We start from the raw sequence: 25881 nt of genomic DNA, 5'->3' as shown, positions 1-25881 counted from the left end.
GGGCTGGGAGGGAGGAGCAGGGGGGGCGGGGTGGCCCCGGGCACCGCGGGGGGCCCGAGCTGGGGTCGGGGGGGCTCCTCTGTGCCTCGCTATCGGGGGGCCGACCGGAGCGGGGAGGCGGATTAACGTCCCGGGGCGCAGCCGTCGGGGAGGGGGCGGCGGCCCTTTAGCGGGGGCCGCCTATTGAGATGCAGATCGCGACCCCTGGCCCCGAGGGGACGGCGTCCCTTTCACTGAAATGCTAATGGCAGAGCGCGGCAGCCCCGCGCCTCCCCGGGCCCCCGGGTGATGCCGTCGGGTTTGCCCCCTCCCGGCTCGGTTTGCGAGCCCGCGGCGGCCGGGGCAGGTGGCCCGGGGTGGGGGCGAGGGGAGGTGCCCCTGGAGCCCCCCGGGGAGGGGGGAGCGGCCCCGTCCCCCTGGTGGCTGGTGGGATTGGGAGGAGGGGCCGGGGGGCGGTGCGAGCCGAGCCGGGCTGAGCCGGGCCGGGCCGAGTGGGGTCCGCGCCCGCCCCCGGGGCTTCCCAGAGCCGGCCGAGCATCCTCCGCTCCCAGCATCCTAGCGAGAAAATCCGGGAGGCTCCTTGAAGCCGCATTTCCATTAACTCAGCCTCAGCCCCGGCTAATCCGCAGCACTGAAGGCAAGGAGGCTAATTAATGACAAGCTTTTACAGTCAAGACCAGCGATAATTGCTTTGGTGGCCTTTATGATTACAAGATAAAAATGGACCGGGCCTGACATAAGAGCCACTGTGTACACTGCAAGACAGGAGGAAATTAAGAGCTGGCTAGCTGAATACGGAGCAGAAAATTACTAATAGAGGAGAGATAATGAATAGGCCGGCTAGGCATTCATGGGGAAAAATCCATTTTGTTACCACGCGAAATTAGGTGGTGGAAAGGAGTTTGCTAATTGTTCTCATCTTGTAGCAACCAGGGCTGAGGCAGGGGCGTGCTTTTCAATTCATTTCCCTGGTAATTGTGAAAGGGGGAACGCGGGCCAAATGAGTCCTGCTGCAATTTGCGCGCCTGGTCTTTTCATTTTCATGTTGCGTTTTTAATTGTTGCTAATATAGCTTATAATGAAGTTAATGAGGGGAAATTATTGTACAACTTTTTAGCACATGGAGACAAGTGAAATGCACGAGAAGGATTCTCTCCTATTGCTGCAAAAATAATAGTCATCTGGAGGAGTTTGGAACTATCCGCCTCTTTTTTTTATATATATAATCCTTTTTCTTCTGTAACAGACAAAAGGAAGAACCGTCACCTACTTTTTTCCCCCTTTTTCCCGTTGTTTCGTGTTTTATTTTTCACTCTAAGAAAAAAAAAAACCAAACGGATTTTCCCTCGTTGTTCCGTATGGTTGGGGAAGGAGGGGGCACCCGGCGCTGCGCGCACCCAGCGCCCGCCTCCGCCTTTCGGGAGCGGAAAGCCGAGAGGGGAGGGGGGCGGGGAGGGGAGGGGACGGGACGGGACGGAGCGGGGGGGTCGCGGCGCTGTCCCTGCCCGCCGTTGGGCTCCGGCCCCGCTGCGAGTCGGCGCTGCCGGGGGCTTCCCCCGACGGGGCCCCCGCACCGCTCCGCTCCGCTCCGCGCACTCAGGCGCTGCCTCTCTCTCCTCCCCTGCAGAAAAGCCACGTCCCGCCGCTCCCGCAGCGCGGGGAAGAGGCAGAGTCGGCCAAATTCCTCCTCCTCACCCTCCTCTCCCTCGCCTGCATCGCCGGGGTCCTGGCAGCTTCGGGGGTCGTCTACTGCCTCCGGCACCGCGCCCACCACCGGCTCAAGGAGAAGCTCTCGGCCCTGGGGGCTGACGCCGGATCCGACGCCACCGCTGCTTATCAGGTAAGCACCAGCCTTCCTCCTCCTCCTTCTCCTCCTCCTCCCCAGCCCCGTTCAGCTCCGTTTGTTTTCAGCGCTTCCCCCCTCCCATCTCCCCTGAATGTTCCCGGGAACGGCTCCTTACTGCCGGGCAGGCGTCGTGGCTCTTGCTGTAAATTTGTGTCCAATTAGAAACATTAGGAGAAGGAAAGGAAAGCCCCTCGCTGTTGAAATTCTGTGAAAAATAACATTAATATCCATAATCTGTCACCCCTGCCGCTATTAATAACGAAAAATCTTTAGCGTTTATGAGGAATGGTTTGCACGGTTATCTGAAGATGTCTCTCTTTTTGAGTAATCGACTTCTTCGGGGTCTGATATGAAAAGAGCCTTTGACCCGATCTGTTGCCACCTTCTGCCATTATTCAGATAAAATGAAATGTAATGCTGATAGATGGGGAGGTGAATGGGGGCCGTTTCGCGGAGAACAATGGTGGCAGATGTGTGCCCAGGAAGGCGGGAGTGCCGCGCTGAGATTTGCTGGAGCACATCACAAACCATCGGGGTTTCTCTTTCAGTTTCAAGTGTCGAGTGGAAAGAGGCTGCATCGTGCTGGAGTTTGTTTCAACTCCCGGGGCCGATTCCTTGGGCTGCTGTTGGCGATGGCAGCGCGCGTGTTTTGGTCGCGCACCACGCAGCTCTCGTTTTCTAGCCCAAAATATTTGGAGTGTGGCTGGGAAAAAGAATTCAAGAATGTGTAAATATTGTTGCTGTAGTATCCGTGCGTGCTGTGTGCCGATAGGGTGCTCCTCGTGGCGCTTCTCTGTCAAGTTCTGTTTTACCTCCTTGCCCTGCTCGTGATGGCCTTTCTGTATTCTGAGGCTTCAGACTGGCAGCTGGGAGTCGTGCAGGAATAAACTCGGGAAGTTTGGGTCTGTCTGTACCGCTTCTGTGTTGGAAAGGAGAACGTGCAGTGCCTGTCCCCAGGCTGGGCTCAGGGAGGTGGTAGTAATGAGTGATAAGTGCAGATGTTTCTGTAACGATTGGTATCTTCAGGAACGGTTTTGCTTTTCAGTTGAAATGGAATGGAATCCTTTAGGTCTTTACATTTAATGAATTCTAAAGGGAGAGAGAGCAAGAGTAAAGCGTGTCCAGTGCGTTTTTATTTTGCCAGTGGAAGAATGGAGCGTCCTCCAGGACAACGCATTGGCCCAACCAGCAACGTGTCCTCTGAGTTTAGTTGGCCAAAGAGATCTTGGCTGTAAACATTTTTGTTTGTTTTCAATAGGGAACTTGCTGTTGATTTACTCAAACCACAACCACAGTAGGGATAGGTAGTCTCTGTTTTTCCTTTTTTCCATTAAACGTGAATACACAAATGCTTTATTTTATTCTATTTTATTTTAAAGAAAGCCCTCCAGGTTCCAAAATCACACTTGAAACTGAATTTGTGATAATTAACAGGACAATCTTCTTAGTGACAGCTCTAATTAATAGTATCTGTAATTAAAATCGTGCCCTTCCAGCAGGAAAATTGTTTGAATTTCTTGGAGTGACCTTTTTTGCCGTTTCTCTTGGGAGCAGAGTGGTTAAGTTGATATTGATTTTATAATGAGCTCTGGTTTGTTTAATAAGAAGCTGTAATCCAGACACTAAATGAAATGTGCGCTTCATTTCTTCTTCCAGGATTTATATATGTTTTAAAATCTCCCTAGTCAGATCTAGAAGTGTCGTTTTCTGTTAAAAATAATAACAGTAAACAAACCAACAAGCAGGAGAAGAAGCCAGGCAGTGCTTTGAGGATGCTGCTCAGTTTTTCAATAGCAGAACTGCCTTCATATTCTTTGTTCTTGACCTTTGGGCCCATTCCGAACCACCTGACTTCTTCAGCATTTCCATTGGTTTTTCAGGAGAACTGTAGTCATGAGTGGGAGGAAAACTGTTTTTCCTTAAATACAAAGGTTTCTGAGGGCTTGGCTCCCCTCCCATGGAAGGAGATGGGAATTTTGCCATTGGTTTCAGGGGCAGCCGTAGGAGGCCCAAGTATAGGCAGGCAAAATACTTGAGCAGTTTTGCTGCTGCTAAGTAGCGTTCTAGCAAAATGAATCACTGGGCCTCATTTTGTGTATAATAAACTATTCACGTGGATTTGAGGAGAAATAGGACCGAGCCCTGTTTGCGTAGTCAGAATCGCCATATGTTGAGCTGTGTTAAAGGGAGCCGGTATCTGGTGTGATGCGTGTTTCGGATAGCATCAATTAGGTCTCAGAAAAGCATCAATTACCCTTTTCCTCATCTTCTCGGGTATTCATAGGTCTATAATGCGACCTGTATTCAGGCAGGGAAGAAAAAAAGCAGATAGCTTTGGAAATTGTACCTACTTTGTTCTGTTCTGCATCAGTTAAATGTAACTGGGAAGTTAAATGCTTCCCAAGTATCTACTTGGTTAACTCAGTCTGTTTTAAAAGTATGAAATATTTCAGCAGCTGCTGCCACTAGACTTTCAAACACGCTACTCCAATGTGTTGCTGGTTACAGCCTAAGTGACAATTCAGATTTATTTTTTTTAATTTCAAGGAGGGGAAATTGGTCGGTATGAAAAGGCCTCGTGGCCCACTGTGATTCAGAGGGAACGCTGAAATACTGCGTTGGTTCACATGCTCCTCCAAATGTCAGTGCTTTATATCTTCACATAAACAAGACTGACCTAAATTTTCAAGATTTAGCAGCAGCATTTTTCATCCTAACCCAGTTCAGCCAGGAGAGTTCACTTGGGGTTTTACTCATTCCTTCCTCACCCTGTGAACTGAGGAGAGTTTTTTCCCACAGCTGTTTTCTTTTCAATGCTAAATTATTTATTTATTTTCGGGCCTAGTTTACACAGCGGAATAGCGGGTTGGGAAGGAGGAAACACAAATTGTATTGTCAGGGAAACAGCAGGTTGGCTGCTGGGGCTCCTCGGTGCTGAGTGCCAGAGCTGGGAGCCAACCCCAGTGCTGCTGGGACACCTCACATCAGCATTGCTGTGCAAGTGCAGCTCACACAGGGGGGGAGCTCTGCTGGAAAATCAGGGACAGGGGGGCACGGGTGGGTTGAAGCAGGCAAATAAAGTATCTGCTGGAAGTGGCCGAGCTGTGAATCTGTTCTGGGGAGGGACTTCCTAAGCAAGCATCTGGCTGCCGAAGTGTTAAATACGGTGTGTGAGACTAACCCCGGCTGCAGGGTAACACCGGGAAGGGGAGATACACAGCCACAACTTCATTTATCTTTGAATCGCTAAACAAACACGAAATTATAGGCTGGTTTAATTAGACTGTGGCTAAGGAGCTTTTCAGAATTAATGGCAGCAGTGTATCTCGTAAAACGCTGCGTGTGCATGAAACGCAGCCCGGACAAAAGGCGGAGCGTTTGTGGGTACCTTTTAAGCACGTCTCCTGTCCTTTCAAACCACATGTGTAACGGGTAGATAAGTCAGCGGGAGCCTTCGTGGGCGGCTGAAGAGAGGCTCTCTGCCTTCCCCGTGCCCATGCGCACACCTCCGTTCATGTTTGCAGTTGTTGCTCGCGTTGCTTTGATCTCCTTTGAAAAGCAAGTTTAGTATTCTGCGAGCCCCCTCTCTGCTCCAGGAGATTAGGGCAGAAGCGTTTTAGGAATTTTCAGCAGAGCCTCTTTGATTTCTTTCACCACACCGAGCAGATTTTCCTCGTGCCCTTTGAAGGCTTTGGAGCATCACCCGGAGAGAGTCGGGCGCTGGGATGTGGGGTTGGGCTGTGAGTGGGGCTGCCGAGAGCGCAGCTCCCTCCTCACCGCGCCCATTAGTGAGCAATCTATTAATGTAATGAGTGCCTATTAGCGACTACCGCTATTTAGGAATGCTCTGCTGGATTCAGGGTGATGTATGAGTGAGTCTGGCTGAACCCTGCCTTCTGACCCCTGTGTGCAGAACGCTGGGTTGGGCAGGACGGTAAATCAGCGTATTTTCTACTTCCAGTTGCAGAACTTTACAGCGAGCATCATCTTCTGCATCGCTGGTAATGCTCTGTAAAACATGGGCCATAATGGAACTTAAAGGCAGAAGTTAAAATGCGCCGAAGCTGGCTTCGGAGAGCTGTCTTTTAATATTTTATGTCAATAATGTGCTTTTTAATTTTCCTTGGCCTCAGCCAAAAGAACTTCCTTTAGAAAGCAAGGGGGCAAAGACCAAGCAGTTTACAATGAGGTCCTTCTGCAGCTGCCTGAGATATTCAAGGTTATGCGAGCTGTGCACCGTCAGTGCAGCTGGGTTACATCATCTGCTGGTTTTAAGCTCGTTCCAATAACGTGACTTGGCAGGCTTATAATTGTGAATTATATGTTAAATTCTGCATTGTTACTTATATTACATTATATATAAATTACATACTCCTTTGTCAATTTCAGCCTTATTAATTACACGATCCTTCTGGATTCAAAGCCACTAAAAACTTCTCAGTGCTTTGAAAGATTTGATCCTGCTGGTAGTTTTGGGGAGAGATTTTAAGAGAACAGCATTTACAACAGGGATTTTGCTGCCACAAATATTTTTAAAGGCTCCCACTGAAAGAATCCATGGGAATCACTCTCTGCTTAGCCATCATGCCCACTTTGTGTATTTAAATGCAGATAATTCATTGCATCTAATATGGTTTTGTCTTTTAAACTCTAGACTGATCTCATAAGCAGCCATGCTGTTGTAGTATTAGAGGTTAACACAGCAGTAATACTATATATCAGCTCCTTAGAAAATTGAGTTTTGTGAATTAAATGAAATTAAAAAAAGTGAAGTTTGCTGACCTGATTTGTCAAGTTCTCAGTAATATTGAAGTTAACATCAGGTCCGGGAGCAAAGTAAGGTGGGAATTGGGGCTGGTCAGTGCCCTGCAGTAGTGCTCACATCTATGTAAATTGCCTCTAAGGACTCTCACTAAGCCTCAGCTATCACTGAGGACGATGAATATTCGATACATGAGTATTCAGTAAGCTTGTCAGTAGGGAATACGTTTAGTAAGGATTTTGGATAGGTGCAAATTTTGCCGTGAGGCTCAATGTGCTTTCTTTTGGGAAAATAAAGGACAGAACACACTTCTAACCTTTTCCTTTCTGGTGTCCTTATTGAAAAAGAAAAAAAGTCTCATGTGACTATAAAGCAACAGGACTAAATGTTTGCAATAAAACATACACTGGGAGGTGTACATATTGGAAGAGCTGTTCTTGCCCTTTCAGGCCTCTTTGCTGTGTGTTACGTGAGCGATTCTCTTTAATTAGAATTAGATCTTAAAATAGACCCACAGTAACCTGCAAATACTTTGTATGTAATGTTGTTACATAAACTAAAAGAGGGGAGATCGAGGTTAGATGTTAGGAAGAAATTTTTTGCTCAGGGGGCATTGAGGCACTGGCACAGCTGCCCAGAGAGCTGTGGGTGCCCCATCCCTGGGGGTGCTCAGGGCTGGGTTGGATGGGGCCCTGCACAGCGTGAGCTGGTGGGTGGTAACCCTGCCCATGGCGGGGGGTTGGGACTGGATGATGTTTAAGGTCCCCTCCAACCCAAGCCGTTCTATGATTCCATGGCTATAGAGCACTGTAACAGCTATTTTGCTCTTCCAAACACTCATTCCATGCAGAAGTGCATAGCAATAAAGGGGGAGAAGAAAGGGTTGAGAAATGTGTAAGGGTGGCTAGCAGAGAACTTGCCTTATGCTTAAATATTTTGTTGATGATGGATGGTGAACGGCCAGAGTAGAATGAGGCGAAACAAGAGGTGTGTAGGTGTGGATCTAACTTAGGAACTTTTAAAATGGATCTTCAGCTCCTGGAAGTGAGGAGTTCCAGGGAAGCATAAAAGGAAAACAGGTGCCATGTGGAGTCAGATTTGAAGGGTGTAACCCTTCACTAGGCTTCAGGATAGGGCCAAGAGGGGGTGGTGTCACAGAATCATAGAATAATAGAATGGCTTGAGTTAGAAGGGACCACAAGGATCAAATTCAACCTCCCCTGCCACAGACAGAGTTGCCAACCACTACATCAAGTACTGGATCAGATTGCCCAGGGCCCCATCCAATCTGACCCTTAACATCTCCAGGGATGGGACATCCACAGCTTTTCTGGGCAGCTGTGCCAGTGCCTCAGTACTCTCTCAATAAAAAACTCCGCCCCCAACATCTAATCCAAATCTCCCTTCCTGTAGTTTAAAACTATTTCTCCTTGTCCTACCGCTGTCTACCTGTTTAAAAAGTTTATTTCCCTCATGTTTATAAACTCCCTTTAAATATTGGAATGCTACAGTAGCGTCTCCCCGCAGTCTTCTCTTTTCCAGGCTGAACAAGCCCAGTTCTTTCAGCCTGTCTTCATAAGAGAGGTGCTCCAGCCCTCTGATCATCTTCATGGCCCTCCTCTGGATCCTCTCTAAAAGTTCCGTATCTTTCCTGTGTTGAGGGCCCCAGACTTGGACTGCAGGCCTCACGGGCAGAGTATAGAGGGACAATCCCCCCCTCACCATACTAGCCACCCCACTTCTGATGGATCCCAGCATACCATTGGCCTTCTGGGCTGCAAACACACACTGCTGGCTCATGTTGTGTTTTTCAGCAACTAGGACCCCTAAGTCCTTCTAGTGGGGCTACTCTCAGGGAGTTCTCCCAGTTTGTATACATATCTGGGATTACCTCAACCCGAGTGCAAAACCTTGCTGTTTGGTTTGTTGAACCTCATTAGGTTCACATGGGCCCACTGTTAGAGTTTATCAAGGTGCCGTTGGATAGCATCCCTTCCTTCTGCTGTATCAACCACACCGCTCAGTTTGGTGTCATCAGCAAACTTTCAGAGGGCACACTCAATCCCTTCATCTATGTCATTGATAAAGGGGTTAAAGAGTGCTGGACCCAAGACAGGCCCCTGAGGGACACCACTCATCACCAGCCTCCACCTGGACATAGAGCCATTGACCACAACCCTCTGCCTGTGACCTTCCAACCAATTCCTTATCCTCGGAATAGTGCATTCTTCAAATCCGTATCTCTCCAATTTCAAGATAAGGATGTGATGGAGGACCACGTCAAAGGCTCTGCAAAAGTCCAGGTAGATGACATCTGTTGCCTTCCCTTTGTCCACCAGTGCTGTCACTCCATCATAGAAGTCCACTAGTTTGGTCAGACATGACCTTCCCTTGGTGAAGCCACATCAAGCTCTCCCCTTCCCACACTTGCTTAATTTTTCCCTATCCAGGGGGACAAAATGGGCTTGGTGTGTTATGGAGCAAGGACAAAAGTGCTGCAAGCAAGAATGTAAGAAAGTGCTAAGAAGAAAAATAGTCAGAGGGGATATGAAGATGGTGACGCATCTTTAATAACTGGGAAACCCAGAGTCCCCACCCCAGGGGCCTTTCTTAGAAGGCCTGGAGGCACCCTGGTCTTGTGGGCCCTATCTCACCTAGCAAATGAAATGGTTGGCAGGGCCTTGACTCCATGTCAAGCCAGGTCACCTAGCCTTCTCCTAAACCATTCTCTGCACGGTTAGCAAAGGCCAAAGAAAATAAAGGTATTCTTTCACTGGGCACCTTTGTGAGTCTTGTGGGCAGTCTGATCAGAGGGGGAATGCTGTTACTGCTGCATTTGTGGTCAGCCCGGTGCCCGTGGAGCTGGAGATGAACTCATGTGCAATGGGTCTTCTGCCTCTGGTAAATCCATTCCATGCTGTGCCTGGACACGAGAGGAGGCAGCAGTAAGCACAGCCCTGCTTAATGGGCTGGAGAGCATTTAATGTGCAGTTTCAAGCCATACATCATCTCAAGTGTCCTGATTTCTTTCTGGAATAACTACAGTGTCTTCAGTGGTGTTTTTTTCTGATGTAACGTAGAGGATATTCAGGCCCGTATTTCCTACATCCTTCTGCCCTTTTTTCTGTTTTTAGATTTTCTTCTTTTTTGTGTGTGTGTAACTCTGCTATCATGTTTCTGATTTGACACATTTCTCTATTGTACATTCTCTGAGCACTCCTCAGCTAACACTGAGATCTGGCTTCCTGAGCCTTTCCTATTATTCCCTCCAAGTATTGTGCCAGAGGGGAAAAATATATGTATTTTTTGAAAGTTTTTAGCTGGGAAGGTGTTTATTTTGCAGAATAAACCTTGTATCAGGGTCACGTTCCCTGTAAGAGAGTAAAGATTCATTCTGTGTACATAAGCAATTGCTGTAGGTGTTGTTTGTCGGTTCTTGTAGGACATGTTGCCTGGGAGCAGAAACAGGTTGCAGTGTATGGTTTGAAGTCTGAAAGGTGCAAAACAAGCATTCTTCCTACTGCCTACGTTCATCATGCACATCAATCTCACTCAGAGAAGTGGGAATCTTTTGTCCTTTCTGCACTGTGTGCCTGCACTCAGCCTTCAGGAAGGATTTGAAGATGGCCATTGCCACCTAAGGCTTTTCCCTGATAAAGCCCAGAGAGGCTGTGGATGCCCCATCCCTGGAGGTGTTCAAGGCCAGATTGAATGGGGCCCTGGGCAATCTGGTCTGATATTAGGTATGGAGGTTGGTGGCCCTGCCTGCGGCAGCAGATTTGGAGCTTGATGATCCTTGAGGTCCCTTCCAACCCAAGCCATTCTATGAATCAGTGATTCTATGATTCTATGACTCTCTGATTCTGTGATTCTATGATTCTATGAAACCTGTATGGACTTGGCTGTTTCATGAGACAGAGAGGCAAAAGCAGGTGTTACTTCCTCAGCTTCCCCTCTGCCTGCAGCCTGGCTGTGAAACTCTTGGAGGGAACTGAGTGTTGCAAAGCCGACCATTCTGGGTGGGCTGCGATGGTTTTGCTGTTTTTGCGGTGATATAAAAGAGAATAGGAGAGATGTTTGAACAGAGCAAAAGCCTTCCTGGAATCTTGCTGCACAACTGCTGCCATCTTCCCAAAGCCCCAGGTGTGAGACCTATATGTTTCTCAGTGTAACGGACAGAGATGACTCATCTGACTTCCTTGTGCTGTGATTATTGCTATCACAGTTTCTAAACCCTCACAGCAGCAGTGGACGTTACTGCAGTGTGGATCACCTTGCAGTGCTGCATATTCCAGTTTTAGTCCCCTCTTTCAGCATGTAGGTCTGTTTTCACCGCTCGCATTCCTATAAAATATCCAAACCAAGACTGAAGGAGAGAGACTGTAGAACAGCACTCCTAGAAGTGAAATCTTTCAAAAAAATAAAATTAATCTTGGGGGGATGGGAGACAACAGCTTTTGAATTGGAGAAAATCAAATTTAGTGTAGGTGGCTTGGCCAAAGGAGAAAATGCATTAGGTTTTCTCTAAGCTTTCCCAGGCAATTTCTAGATTTTTTTTTTTTTTGCAAAAGACACATCAGTGATGTTTTATTGATGTTTGCTTGGGATGCTGCATTTTGAGCAAGCAGACGTTTTGATCAGGGAAATTGTTTTTTGTTTGTTTTTTAACTTTTAATATTTCAAATGGATCAGATGCTATTCGTGTTCCATGCAGTTTTTGTTTTGCTGTTTTTCCTCTCTAGCTAACACGGTGCAGGCTTCCTGATGATTTCTGCTTTTTCCTTCTACACAGGACTTCTGCTGCTTTGCAGAACTGTGTTCAGAAGTTGCTGCTCTTGTCCTCCAGCATGTGGATAGCTCAACATTACCATGATAAAACTCACTTTCAGAATTGGGTTTGCGTGCTTACCATGGCTGATTAGAATCACTCCCCTTGCCCACGCTGAATGTCATCTAACTTACTTAGAATCATAGAATCACAGAATCAGCAAGGTTGGAAAAGGCCCACAGGATCACCCAGTCCAACCATTTGGAGATTCATTCATTTCATGCAGGTGGGAATGCTATTCCCGGCTCAGGCTGACAACAGCAGAAATGTATGGTTTTAAGAGAGCAGCGGTAGGGCCATAACTACCAACCCTTCCTACTTTCTAGTACTTCTGGTGTGGACATCCCACTAATCTTCAAAAATGCATAGGGGAAAATATATGCAGATCTCAGAGAACTACTGGTCTTTCTCACTAACTATGAATAACAGAGTGAGAGAAAGATGGGAATGGAAAATTCTGTATGTTGCTGCTCTTCTGACAGTGTGAGCAACCAAAATTTGGGTTTTGCCTTTTTCCATCTTCTCAGTTAGACTTCATTGTGTAGAGGACAAATGCTTCCCATGGGTTGAAGCGGGGTGATTTACTGGGAGAGTTTTCATTGCAGTGGGTCATAGCAGGAGGAGCAATGTCATGGAACTGAATGTGGATTTAGGGGAAAGAATGATCTACATATGTAAATTCACACTGTATAGTGAAATTATGTCATACAGCATCTCTCATGTGCTCTGGGAGAACGCTATACATAACAAAATGGAAATGGGAGTGTGTGAAGTCCCCACGGTGTCACTCCCCAGAGTGAAATAAAGAGCTGCAATTCCTAATTAACCTCACTGGAAAGCTCTTGAATGTGAGGTTAAAGTATGCAGAAGGCTTGCCTACCAATCTGATCCAAATTTGAACTTGTTTTTGAAGGTCTGGTTCAATGCAATGGTTCTCCAGGCAACGTTGACTAATAATTTTGTTTGCTTGTTTGAAGATCTTAGAAGTTAATTAAGAAAAAATCAATGACTGAGGCTTGAGTGGATGCTGGTCACTCCGTCTCAGAAGGAATGCTGCAGAAATAGAGGGAGTGGGGAAAAGGTGACAAGAATGATTAATGGCAGGGAAAATGGGTACGAAGAGAGATGGAAAACACAGGTTATTTCTTCTGAAACAGTAACGAGTGGCAGCATAGAAAAGTAGAAAGCGTGTAAGGTGAGGAGCTGAAGAAAAAGTGAAACTCTTATTCTCACTTCTGGATAGCACCAGGCAAAGACATTCAGTGATATTAAATGCAGGCTAAAATCTTCGGCTTCTGTGGTGGTTGTCTCTAAATGTGAGGTCCCCCTGTACCTCTGCACGTCAGTACTGAGCTCTGAGTACAAAATCCCTCACGCGTTTTCCAGTATCTCCTGTAATGGTAATGAAGTGGATATGTAGAAATATTGACCAACATTTTTAATCTGTGAAGGCTTTTTCAGTGTGTGACAGAGAGAATATCTGTGCTCAGAGATACGGTAGGACTCATGCATAATATTTTTTTCAGAGTTTAGGAGGATTTCACTGTACTACCACATATTGAGCTCCTAATAACCTGCCCCGACTTACTTAGGATCGCCATGCTTTATAAATTCCCCTTTTTCACCACTGTTTCCTTGTTGGCAAAATTTGCATTTGCTATTGCAAGCAGAGCTGAATAGTGAATTCGTTTTTATTTTCGGTGGGGAACGGGTAGAAAGCTGTGACTTTAGTTTTAAGGCAGGGAAGGGTAATGACTGGCACATTCATCTGTCATGACAGATGATGTTATGGAAAAAAATATCGCTGATGGCCATCCTTGATAAATGCTTCCTTCTCCCAGCATCATGTCTGATGTGTACAGCCACCTTCCACAAAGAAAGGATTTGAGGGTTTTACAAGTTCTTAGGACTTCTTTTTGTATTTCTCTGCTTGGTTTTAGTGACTCTGTTGCCATGAATGCAGTTATGCAGACTTTAGGAGAAGCAGTAATAATCTCTGGAATGGGATAAAGCAACATTTTTAGGCATAAGGTTGTGGCTGTTTGTTTATTTCTGAGCTAGAAGAGGATGCTGAGTTCTGCTGACGAGCTGGAGAGTCTCATTTCTACCAGAAATGATCTCCCATTTTCAGTCCTGCAGGGCAATAAAATAGTGGACTTCACAGCTTTAATGTGTATTTTCCCTGAGAAGCTACAGCTGGCTTGGGACTGCAGTTTTGCCTGCTTTGGGCCCCAGGCAGCTATAAATGCTGGGAGTGGAAGAGGAAACATTTGTGGCAGTTCTCTTCAGAGCTTCGGTGTCTGCTGGAAGCCGGTCCAGCTTGGGGTGTGTGAGGCAAAGTCAAAGCATGAGAAATTTGTACGTGGTTCTGCATGGCCTCGCAGGTTAATTCAGTCATTACTACCATTCATTTGTAATGCGCGCTGCGTGGGCTGTTCCTGTGCTGGAGGTGTGTTTGCCCTGCAAATTCATAGTAAGCTGCAACCGTGCCCACATCAGCCTGTATTGGAGTTGGTTAAAATGCGCAAATTATGGAAAAGGTGAGGTTTGATTTACACATAAAGGGTATGGCTGTAGGGCCAGTTGTGCAGATTGCTGTGGATACGGGACTACATGCTTGTAGCTGGGTGCTATATCTCAGTTTCTTAGTAGGGTTGAGGCTGAACTCAGATTCTGTAACGTCCTTATTAGCCTTTAACGTGTCTTCCCCTCCCAGGCTTCCATTTACTTGTCATATACTGCATGCAATTACACCTGCAATGTGGGCAGTGCAATTCAGACACCAGCTTTGGCTGAAAACACAAGAAAGTACATTTCTCAGATGACGTGCAGGTTTTCTTTTTGGCACATAGGTGAATCTCATAACCTGCCACTTCCAGGATTGGCATTGTCTGAATTTGCTCAGACACTGTCAGGAACACTCTGAGAAAAACCTGGGAGCTTTTAGACCAGTAGAACTTGAGTGACTGCAGATCTTTCCTACTAGCAGTAGGCCCTTAGATGTGTCCCTGCAGTCTCTTTGAGGCTTGAAAGAACACACTACCATGTCGTCATTATTTGGGGAAAATATTAGTTGGAATCATTTTAAAGGAACATAAACATTTTTCATTATGTCTTCTGGTCTCTGAAGTCCTTTGCACTTCCCTCATGTTAAGTCAGGCATCTGTTTCCTGAGACTCTTCCCTTTCAGAAAGAAGATATAAGCTGACTTGCACAGAGTGGTCTCTTATGTTTTTGTGTGGGACAGAAATCCCCAGCAATGTAAACTAAGCATGGTCTTCAAATTGCCCTGACCCCTGAGAAGCAGCATGATCTGCAAAGAAGCCTGTGCTTTCCTGGTGTGGGTAGCAGAGGAAACCCTCCCTTTATTTCAGGGCAGTATTACCCAACCTATACTGCCATCTCCTTCTTGTTGAGCAAAAGGCCTGTCCCTTTATGAACTTCTGAGCTGTTTAAATGTCCACTGTGTTGGTGGGAGTCACTGGAAGAGTTAAAATAAGGATATTTCCTTGAACAGTGTTGGGTGTGTTTGATTGGGTGCATATTCACTCCTGCTAGATTTCTAGAGCTGTGTGGGAGATCATGATGGAATATGGCTTTCTGTTTGTTTGATTTTAGGATAAGACAGTGCAAATGCTTGAATTTAAAGAGAGGTTATAAAACAAATAAATGCAAATGAAGAAAACGTCATTTTCCATCTGAGGATAACCATGCTTTCTTTGCTTTACCTTCCTGCATGGTCCCTTCTTTCTTTGTGAATGTGAAGAAAGGGGGGTCGTAATTATGTGAATTCCCTCCACCAGGGAATGCTCGGAATGCTAAAAAAAAGTTGAAATTTTTAATGTTGAAGCCCTAATCAAAATTGGAGTCTTGTTAGGAAAATGGGTGTTTGGCTAAGAAGCAGCAGCCCGGCCTTTTAGGTCACTTAAAATAAATTAAAACCCATACACTGGGCTGCAAATATACAGATGGTGGTGTGGTGTGAGTGTGCACGTAGTCACAACAACTGTCACTCACAACTGAATGTTGCAGAGCACATTTATGCTAACAATCAAATATAGGCACGTTCTGTTCTGGTTGTCCCCACGCACGCCTCCCCAGCAAAGTCTAGAGAGATGTGAAGCGAATGGTGTGGCTGTGTAATGATGCATTTGATACCGTGTCAGAAATGGGATCTCTCTAAATACTACTTACAGTCATTTTTCCAGTGTTCTCTCTGTTCCTTTCTCGAAGGCAGGCTGGTCTCAATAGTTGCCTTTTCTGGCAGTGGTAGAAAACGTGTGTGTAAATATTCCACATGTATAAGCAGCTCCTTTACTCCGGACAAAAGGGATGTTAAAATGAAACTGAAGCTTGAAAGTATGTTTCAATTACTCAAAAATAAATGGTAATAAAGCTGTAATTATCCCCAAAGCTACAAACACAGTAAATAAGTTAAAGTTGAATTTATAACACCTGCAAGCGTATTAAGTATGCAAAAGCAAAACAAAGGCAGCCAAATGACTTTAGCTTCACCCTGTAGTAACACTAAGCAAATTTAGTTAGGGAATAATGATGTTTGTAGTCCTGGATTCATTTGTTTAAAAAAAAATGAGCTTACTTTATTTTTTTTCATCTTCTAAATCTCACTGCATTATGACTGCAACCACTGCAAAATGGTTAAATCCATGCTGGAAGCGCAGGCTGCAGCTGTGAATAATGCCTCCTTAATTTAGAGGAAAGAGAGGCTAATATTCACCTGTATTAAAACTAAGAAAAGCATTTTTAAAGATCTTTATTTCTCATACTCAGCTTATAAACGGTAATGTTGGAACTAAATGGACTTTAAGGTCCCTTCCAAACCAAGCCATTCAATGAGTCTATGTATATTCTTAGTTTTCATTGCATATTTTTTTACAAAGTAGAGCCTGGGATATTTTACAATTTATATAGCATTTTTAATTTAAATATCTGGGAAACAGTTTTGTTTCACATGTAAAATGAATACAGGGTTTCTGTACATTTGTTACTTGTTTCTGCTAGAATATTTGACAGGTCAGGTTGAAAGGGCTTTGTATACACTCGCCTACCAGTTACTGTTAATAAGCATTCTATTTCTTTGTTTAATGTCTCTGCGTTTTCTCAGCAATTGTGCTATTGAAGTTGTTTATTCTTCCTTACGTTGTTTTTAATTCTGACGGTAATTGTGCCACACTTGTTTCTGGACTGGGTCAGGTGATTTCCATGTGGATTTGTCAAGCAGAAGATTTTGGAAAGAGTGGAAATGTCAGGCCTATTTCCTTGACTTCCTTTCGGAATTATTCAAGTCTGGAGCACAGTTAAAATATATATAGATAGATAAATATTATTTTTGTCAATATATAGGAAAGAAAAATTGCTTCTATAATGTGTGGGTGATGTAAGAGAAATGAATATAACACTGAGGTGCATGTTGGCTGTACTCTTACTGGAATGCTGGGGACTCCTTCCTTGGAGCTGATGGTGCTGGCAGGACCTGAAGCTCTGAATATGAGGGGAAAAATTTAATACTGACCATTACTCAGACATGTTTCAATGTCTCGCCCTTCTGTCGTCCTACCTCCACCATGGAGTGTATACATCAGTTTCTCTCTGTAACAAATACTTCAGTAAAACACATGGAGAGGTATCTGTGGGATTTGTTTCCAAAGAGGCACAATGCCTCGTTGGTTAAGAAGACCTCATACTAATCCCTTCAGGTTCAGAGACTCCTTCTAACAAAGCAGTGTGGTATGACTGGCTCTCTATCCATGAGTTGTTGTCCATTAGGCACGACAGGTCTACTGATGCCCTTTATTTCAGTTTGGATACATTCCATTCGTGCCATGGTGTCGTTCACAAGTGGGCTGTACGGATTTGAAAATCCATTTGTTGTACCTTTGGAAATAATAGTTGTGCTTCCCTCTATCTCTGTGAGGACACCCAAGTGTTAGAAACACTTTAAAACCTCATTGGAAGAGAGCCTTCTTTTTTCTGAGAGTAGTGTTTATGGTTTGTTTAAGGTTATCAATTACGTCCCAAATAAAAAGCTCTCTACAGATGATCATTGTGCTGTACTTTGAACTCATTTAACTGGACATTATTTACAGAATATTTATCTTGGTTATGGCAGTTTTTGTCACACAGCGATATTACTTTTCCATTATATATTGCATGTGACCGCCACATAAGTTTGATAATAAATGTTGGGAAATAAAAAAACAGAGTAAGTGCCTCAGTATGATAGCAATTCCCATGTGATGGGAAATAATGTCATAAACTTCAAATTACCTTTTAAATAAATGTTTACGTCCAACCCATCCATTAGATCATAGCCCGAAGGGTCAGGAGGATCATTTCTTCATATTTCACTGTATGCATTATGATTGCTTTTTTAGGTGTAAATGATGTTTTTAAATGAAGAATGGCACCCGAACTATACACAAACAAAGGCTAGACGTTACTGAGTCGCAGTATGGCAGAAATAGCCCCAGCCACTCTGCTAAATATAGAAGTGCAGCAGTAAACTGAATTCATTCTTAGAAAATGTTTTTAATGGTGCATGTGCTGAGACGATACAGAAATACAGCTGTTCGTTTCATTCATGCTGTTTGAGGCATTGACTTTTTAGCCAACTTCTAACTCTAATTATGGTTTGGTAGGTGGTAGTTTGCTCAACGCTTAGGAGAGTAAAGATTTTGGAGAACTGGGAAGAGAATACCTGAGCATGCAGTGAGGTGCACAGATGGCAGGTATCCTGTAAATGAGGGTTTTAACCTCCCAGGGCTTTGTGTGCTTGTGATGTGATGACACCTCCACAAGTCCCCAGGGGTGGGATTTCCCTTCAAGCACCAGGTTTGGAACACCCCAAATTCCCCACGCCTTTCATAGGGCCAGAGCAGCCCACCTTGAGTGTGATGCAAGCCTAAATCCCACATTTAGATATGTACCAACTTTGAGCTGCACCTCCCTAGTCACAGTGTCCTGAAGGAATCCATTTGCACCCTCCAAATGCGCTCTGTGTTGAGGTTTTTGTAGATGGTGGTGTAGATGAAGCCTGAAGGCTGAAGAGGGTCACTTTTTCATATTTCACTTTATGCTTTATGATTGCTTTTTTAGGCATAGCTGATGCTTTTAAACGAAGAATGGCACCTGAACTATATGCAGAGAAAGGCTAGGCTGTAGATGAAGCTATGCTAAAAAGCCAAAGGGTGTCAGAACAGCCAGGTTTAACAGAGGGTGTCTTGGAAGAAGCTGCAGATGTCTGAGGCAGGATGGGGAATGGCAGGTTGCTCAGCCTGGGCTGCTGGGAGTAGGGGAGGAAGGGCTGCCCAAGGCCATTGGACCAATCTGGGGATAAATTAAAACAAAACAAAACAAAAAAACTGTTTTACAGGCAGGGAACAACCCATTGTCTTGAAGATTTAAAACACCAATCAAGAAACTCAGTGGTGATTTTGTGTGACTCTGATTTGACCTTCCTGTTTACATTAAACATTTTTTCTGGCTGTGTACAGTGACATGCTCGCTTTGTTTAAGGTATTTGACAGTTACAGCAGTTCTGGGAATAATTGTTCTGGCTGTATATATGTCAGGAAAGAAACGTTGATATTTGGGATAAAGTTACTCTTTAAAAAAACCTTATTTGTATTTGCTGTGTTTCTCAACCTTTCCTTCCTTTGTGAGGACCATTAACATGTTAAAATCTGGCTGGAAAACAAAGATTCTCGGTAGCATATTAAATTATATGTCCAAGACATTATTTTTACTTGGAAGTTAATCTAAGCTAGCACCAGTTGGCTGTAATATTACTTCTTTTATCATTAGCATTTGCATAAAAATGTTACATTGATTTTGTAGAGTTCACTCGTTCTTGATTCTTTTCTGTTAGCAGAGATCTATAATCCTTTCCACAGCAACCACTTGTAAAAGCAGAGGATTATGACTTGTGGCAGGATATGAGCAGCAGGAACGGATCAACTTAAAAACAAAGATCCTGTTTGAGTACAAATGCTATTGTTAGTAGAGAGTTGGGGTGAATCAAGTGGCAGGATGTCTAGCTGAATAAAACAAATTCATGTATATGCCACATGGCATGCTAGCCAGATGACACGTCTTAGCAGTTCTGTGATAGACTACGTATTTTTATACCTTTACTTATTATAGTTTTGCCTAGTTCAGTCAGCCACTCCCTCTGAGAATGGCTGGTATCTATTTGAAGAGCTTTCCGGTTTTCTGCAGATGTATTTTTCTGTCTCAAAAGTTTCTGCACCGTTATACCTTTCCCAAAATCTGTTAAAGGCAGGATTTGAAATTGCACTGCTATAAGGTCATTTGGAGGTTAACAATAGCCATTTTGGACTATTGTTGTCTTTTCTGATGACATGTGATCCTTCAGAAAAAGAGATATTTTTTCTTTGTCCTTATATTTAAAAAAACATGCAATGAAGTCTGTTTATATATATATATATTGGTAGTCTAACTGACTTAATTAACATTAATAAATGTGACTCAATTTCAAATTATTTTTGAGATTTTTTTTCTAATATTTGGTGTATTAAAGTTGGTAAGAAGTCAGTAGAGGTAACAAGTGACAGAAGATATTCTTCTGAAAACAAGGGGGAAAAAAAGTGTGTTTTGTAAATACTGAAGAATTCTGCATAAGCACCTCTAATGACAAGGCAAGTGGAAGCTTTGGTAGAAGACAGTCACATGGAAAATATATGGAGTGGTCTTTAATCATTGCTACATTGAGACAAGAGGAGCCTCCATACAATGGTTTCAGTGGTTTTGTCTGTTTGCGTGCTTGCTGCTGCATGGGTTAGGATCCCTCTTCAATGCCCTGAAGTTTGTAAGGTCAAATAAAAACCGTTCTCCTAAAGTTATATTTCTAACTCTTGTATGAAAAAGATTTTATTGTGCTTTATGTATGGAGTTCTTCACATCATCCTACTGATGGCACTTGGGCTGTAACTATATTATCAGGGAATGAGAAAACAGAAGCCACAGCATTTCAACAGTATGAATTCTTCAGACTGTATTATTTTGTTAGCTTGAGGCGAAAAACTGTGCTCTTAGGGCTCATCTGTGCAGAATGAGTAATCCACGACAAATGTGCAGCCACACTGAGCCTGCAATATGCCCAGATCCCATGGACTAGCCAGTCTTGCTGTGCAACACAGGCAGCCAAGTGTCTCTCATGGACAATAGACATATGCTAAAAAATGATGATTTTATTATACTCTCTGAGATTTTACTACAGATAAGTGATTCTAAGAATATTATTGCAATTACAGCTTAAGTGTGGGTCTGTTTGTCCCATTTAAGTCAGACTTTTATGCTGAAAAGAGCTGCTTTTACCAACAGAACGTTGTTACCTAACCACCATTCTGTATTTTTACGTGAATTCTGTGCATGGATGTGAGTGAAAAATACTTATTTGTAGTGCAGTCTATTTCGGTGTTTTTACATGGCTTGCATTAGGGTGTGTGATAATTTTCTTTCTTTGCCAAAGCTGCCTAAACGATACAATGACAGATTTCTGTTTTTATTCTTCATTAATGTCAGTCTTCATCCTCCCTGCCCCACATCAGGGAGGAAGCATTGTGAGTTTGCTGTTTTAATGAAGAGAAATGATGCATCTATCAACTAGAATTTATGGTGGAGGGCACATCAATTCAGTTGCCTTGAGCTTGCTGAGTTTGCATATTCAGGGCCAAGTAGCACTCTCGATTACTCCTGTGCAACCCCATTAACTTCAGTAGGTTACACAGTTCAAAAGTGGCTGTGCTGAAGGCGGGGCAGTGTTAGGGAAAAAGGGAGATCTGTTGGAAAAGTCAATCTGCAAAGTATTATTCTCAGTTATCTGAAAGGCGTTGGGTACGTAGTCATAATTAAACTTATCAAAGGTTCGAATAGACATCATGTAGTAATTTCATTGAGTATTTAAACTTTGTAGATACAGACAGCCTCCCCTCTCTCAAAAAAAATACCCCAAACACTTCCAGCCTGGAAACATATTGTAAATAGTATGTCTCCAGTTGAGTGTATCCTGTATTCCTTAACCGTAGGTTGTTTCTTCCTCCTCTCTCCACAGGAGCTATGCCGTCAGCGCATGGCCGTGAAGACATCTGATCGCCCAGAGCCCCTGCATGCCTCTCGAATCAATAGTGTTTCCTCTCAGTTCAGTGATGGGCCCATTCCCAGCCCCTCGGCTCGCAGCAGCACGTCGTCCTGGTGCGAGGAGCCGGTGCAGTCCAACATGGACATCTCCACCGGCCACATGATCTTGGTAAGTTAGCTTTTCTTCAAGGCACATGAAATGTCTTAAAGAATGTGAGGTGCCTGCTCAGCTTTTGGCAGGAGTTAACTTCTACACGAATGGAGACTGCCTTTTCACGTGTAAAAATATTCCTGAGCCTCCTTGGTAATCTTAGCTTTGTATAATTAAAATAAAGGGATTTTTATTTCCATTTCTTTCTCATTATATTGTTTATTTTTCTCTCTGGGGAATATTCTTTTATCTTGGACATACAAATTGTTTGCGTGCTTGCTTCAAAAAAGATAAGTCGTGCTTTGTCCTTTTGTGCTGTTAATTTATGTTTAACTCCGTTTGGACAGCTGAAGAAAATGCTAAATTTCTGATCAGGTTGTTTCTTTTTCTTGTGTGTTGTTATTGTGTGGAGGTATCTGAGCTGAGAATGCAACAGTATATTACATAGTAATATGGAGCAATTTCTTTTTCATTACCCCTGGAAAGAGACCTTAATTTTGTTATCCTTATCAGGTTTTCTTCCTTCTAAGCTGGATCTCTTTTATGTTTGAAAGGATACAAATACATTCCTTTAATGGAGACTGCTTTGGAAAACTTGGGTTACTTCCAAACTTCGTTTGCAATTAGTATCAGTGTAGGAGATGGACATGTGAAGATCCGCCTGTATTCATGGAACAGCTCTAGCAGTCCAAAACAGAGGCCAGTGGTCAGGGCTTGCTGCTTGATTCTATCTTTCTCTCACTGCTAAGTGTCCTGCTGGGAGAACTGTGGAGTAATCCCTGGGTTTTGTGCCTTATTTTACTTCTTTAAGTATTTGCTGTCTTTGTAGAGTGCGTTGAAATTGACTGAGAAGTTGTTAGGTAATGGCAAAGATCATGATATTTTGTGTTATTTCGCTTTCTGTATTTGATTTCTGCTATTTGTTAGTAGGACTGATCTCAAGTAAGGACCCTTTCCTTTTGGTACCATTGCCATGCTTTCGGATGCTTCCCTGTTGACTTATTTATGCACCTCTAAAGACTGACCTGTGGGATTTCTGAGAAGGAAGCTTGTCTCCATGTGATACTTTGGGGTCATATTTGTTCCATTTCTTTCTCTTTTTCTGGATTTATATTTGAAAGTATTATCTTTGTAGACCTTCTTTGAGTTCTTTTAAGCCATCTCACCTAATGGAGAATGGAATGAGGGCAGGCAAAACCCAAAGAGCTAATTTGACCCCAGCCATGTTACTGACCTCCTTCAGCCTTGGTCAGGTCAGCTATAAAAATGAGCAAAAGCAGGACAGGTTTGAAAACCAGACTCTTATCCCAGAATGTCATCCTGAGTAAACACTTATTCCCTGTTCCTGCAGAAAAATTATTAATTAAATATTAAGTTAAACACTGATGCACAACTGCAACTTGGAAAGGGTGCTACCGTGGCAGAAAATCATATGTCACAGTTCCTATTGTCCCACTTTTGCCTAACTGGAGTGAAATTCACTTGATTTTCCTTTCACAGTTAAATAAAATGCTTGAGAAAAAAGTACTCCAGTTGTCCAACCTCAAAATAAATCCAAATTCCTGTGGTAGAGTTCCATATTTGTATGGAAGTAAAAGCAAAATTTCCTATACATATGGTAAAATGCTTTTGATATTTCCAAACCATTCCAATTACTTGATCAAATTCTTTTCTTATTCTGGATATGGGAATTTCTGCAAAATTGCAGGAAAGCTACGTGAAAAAAAAGTCTATGAATAAACTTTTAAATAGAATCAGATTGCACAGGATCACTGCTATCATGTTCAGTGTCCATAATACAATCTATCCTGTTTAACCCTGAATATGTTAGCTATCTAAGAGCATATCTTGTATCTTAGGTGGTGAGGGTTCAAGGAAGGGGAAAAGAAACACGGTAGTGTCTTGAGAGTACAAACCACACAGAGAGAATAAAAATAGTTAATTTGTGGAGTATAAACTGAACAAACAAAAGTCAGTGAGTCAGGGAAGTCTGCATATTGTGCTTTGAAATATGGGATAGGGAAGAATTGTTCCTAATGGACACAGATGATACAGCTAGGGAAAAAATGTGAGTTAGAGTCAAAAGGATGCATTTAGCTTGGATATCAGGGCAAGTCTAATAGGAGGGTCAAGCGGGCACTGGGTTGTTTACGTAAGGGAGGTAGTTAAACCATAAATTCATGATTTGATGAAGGCAAAGCCAGGCTAGGTTTACATGGGAAGATCAGCATCACACAGTTGCAGCACTAGGGCAGATGATTGGACTTGATCAGAATTACTCCTGTTTTGTGTCACGGTGGGTCACACTGAAACCAGAGAGCTGACCCAATTTATGTTTTGCTCAAAAATAAATGCACGTGTCCTTAATACCTTATTTGCCTGAATCTCTTTGCCTCTGGAGAGGCTGAGACTTGATGAACTTCAGCAATAGGAAGACTTGCCAGAGCTGGGCTCTTCCTCCCTCTGCCCTGCAGCTACAAGTTGAGGGGAGTAAAGGGTCTTACTTCGCAACTTATAGAGCATTCAATGCAAGAATTTTCCCAGTTCGTCCTATTTCCTGCTGCTAGATTCCTCTCATCTTTTGAATTTTTGAAGATATTTTTTATGAAAGATATCTCAGTGCTTGAAAAAGCAACAAGAAATATTAGCAAGGGGCCCAGCAAGAATAGCAAATGCCATCTGCTTTGCAGGGTAAATGCACTTATAGCTCTATAAATGTGTTTTCCAGCTCCACAATGTGTGGCAATGTAGCAGTTAGCTGAGTTAGGGCTCCTCAGCCTTTATTGTTCATAGGTGCCAAGGCCTCCCAGGAGAAAATGAAACAATAGATTACTGTCTAAAGTGGCAGCAGGAAATATTTTATTTTGATTTATAAACAGAATAAATCTTGAATGGAAATAACTTAGAATAAATAAACCTGCAACTGCTAAGTGACTCCGCATAGTCCCTTTCTTGCTCACAGGTACTGTTGGTCAGAAATGCTACTGTAAAGCTCACTTAATTTGCTGGAAAAGTCAGGTTGTCACTGAAATGTTGTCCAGACCACCCAAACCTTGAGTTTGTTGGAGTTCACTGTCAGCCACGGGTACTTTTTTCTTAGAGGACCAGCTGCTTGTGGTTAGCTGATCACTTGTAGCACTTGAGGTCTGGAGAAACCAGGAATCTGCCAAACCCACGTGGCTATGGGGCAGTCTCCTCAGGTAGGCTTAAATCAGTCTTTGAAAGTAAAATCTTGCATTTCTGTCACTTTCCTATACAGCAAGGGCAATGTCTCTGCACCGTTGACAGCAGCATGAGACAGTTTGTACTATTGGCAGTAGGAAGTAGGGAGGACTCAGGAGACCCAGAAGGACAGCCATACCAATCCGTGCTTTTTCATGTTCTTTTTCCTCACATTTGCGGCAGGAGGATGGCCCATATGGCATTTTTTGATTCTATCATCTTTCTAATAGATACAAGCACTTTGGAAAATGTAATTAGAGGAGCATGTTTTATGCAGTCATGTTTGTTGCACTGACTGGCTGGTTTCAGCACGAGCAGCAACAAAAAGGTGCCCTCAATTCAGTCAGTGTTGTTTTGCAAGACAGTGATTGTTTTCCAGAAGGTCAGAGCAAGGGAAAGAGCAGAAACTTGGAATCAGATTTCCATCCACTGTATTCACATGTGTACATCCATATTTCATGTTCCATGAGAAGTCCTAATAATGTATCAAACTTTCCCCATAATCCAGAAGAAGAACCATGGGGTTTTGAAAGTGTCCAGGAGATATTTAGTATAATTTACTGGGACTCCTAATTTTACCTACATTTTAGATACTTGATGAAGTGATGTTTCTGACTTGAGTCTATAAATTCCCTTTGTAGTTGATGAAGAGAGTGGGTGGCTATGAAGGTCTCCAGAGAATTAATCAGAGAGGTTTCCTCTTGGGACTTCTGCTCTTCTGCCTGCAGCATCCCACTGACATCTTCTACCTCACAGAATCATAGGATGGTTGAGGTCAGAAGGGATGTCTGCATCCTGTCCAACTCCCTCTTCGAGCAGGGATGTCTAGAGCATGACCAGATGTCTTCTCAATGTCTCCAAGAAGGAGTATCTCCAATGTAGATGAAGGAATTTCTATTTTTCATACTGAAGCACAAGTTCAGCAAGTAAGTTAGGTAGATTGGATCCCACAT

The 25881-nt window shown here is 43.6% G+C and overlaps 1 protein-coding gene across 2 annotated transcripts in view; it reads left to right on the top strand.

Annotated features, from left to right (window-relative positions):
• PTPRN2 (protein tyrosine phosphatase, receptor type N2) overlaps positions 1 to 25881 on the top strand; it is a 622865-nt gene that overhangs the window by 516920 nt on the left and 80064 nt on the right. For both annotated transcript variants that reach the window (XM_025148316.3, XM_025148315.3), the window contains exons 13-14: positions 1628 to 1840; positions 21530 to 21724. In XM_025148316.3, the coding sequence (XP_025004084.2) occupies positions 1628 to 1840; positions 21530 to 21724 (408 nt within the window). The remainder of the gene's footprint in view (positions 1 to 1627; positions 1841 to 21529; positions 21725 to 25881) is intronic.

The sequence above is a fragment of the Gallus gallus genome, chromosome 2 (assembly GCF_016699485.2).
Source record: "Gallus gallus isolate bGalGal1 chromosome 2, bGalGal1.mat.broiler.GRCg7b, whole genome shotgun sequence".
Lineage (NCBI taxonomy): Eukaryota > Metazoa > Chordata > Aves > Galliformes > Phasianidae > Gallus > Gallus gallus.
Note: the sequence above shows the minus strand (reverse complement) of the source record. Positions and strands in the feature narration are given on the sequence as shown.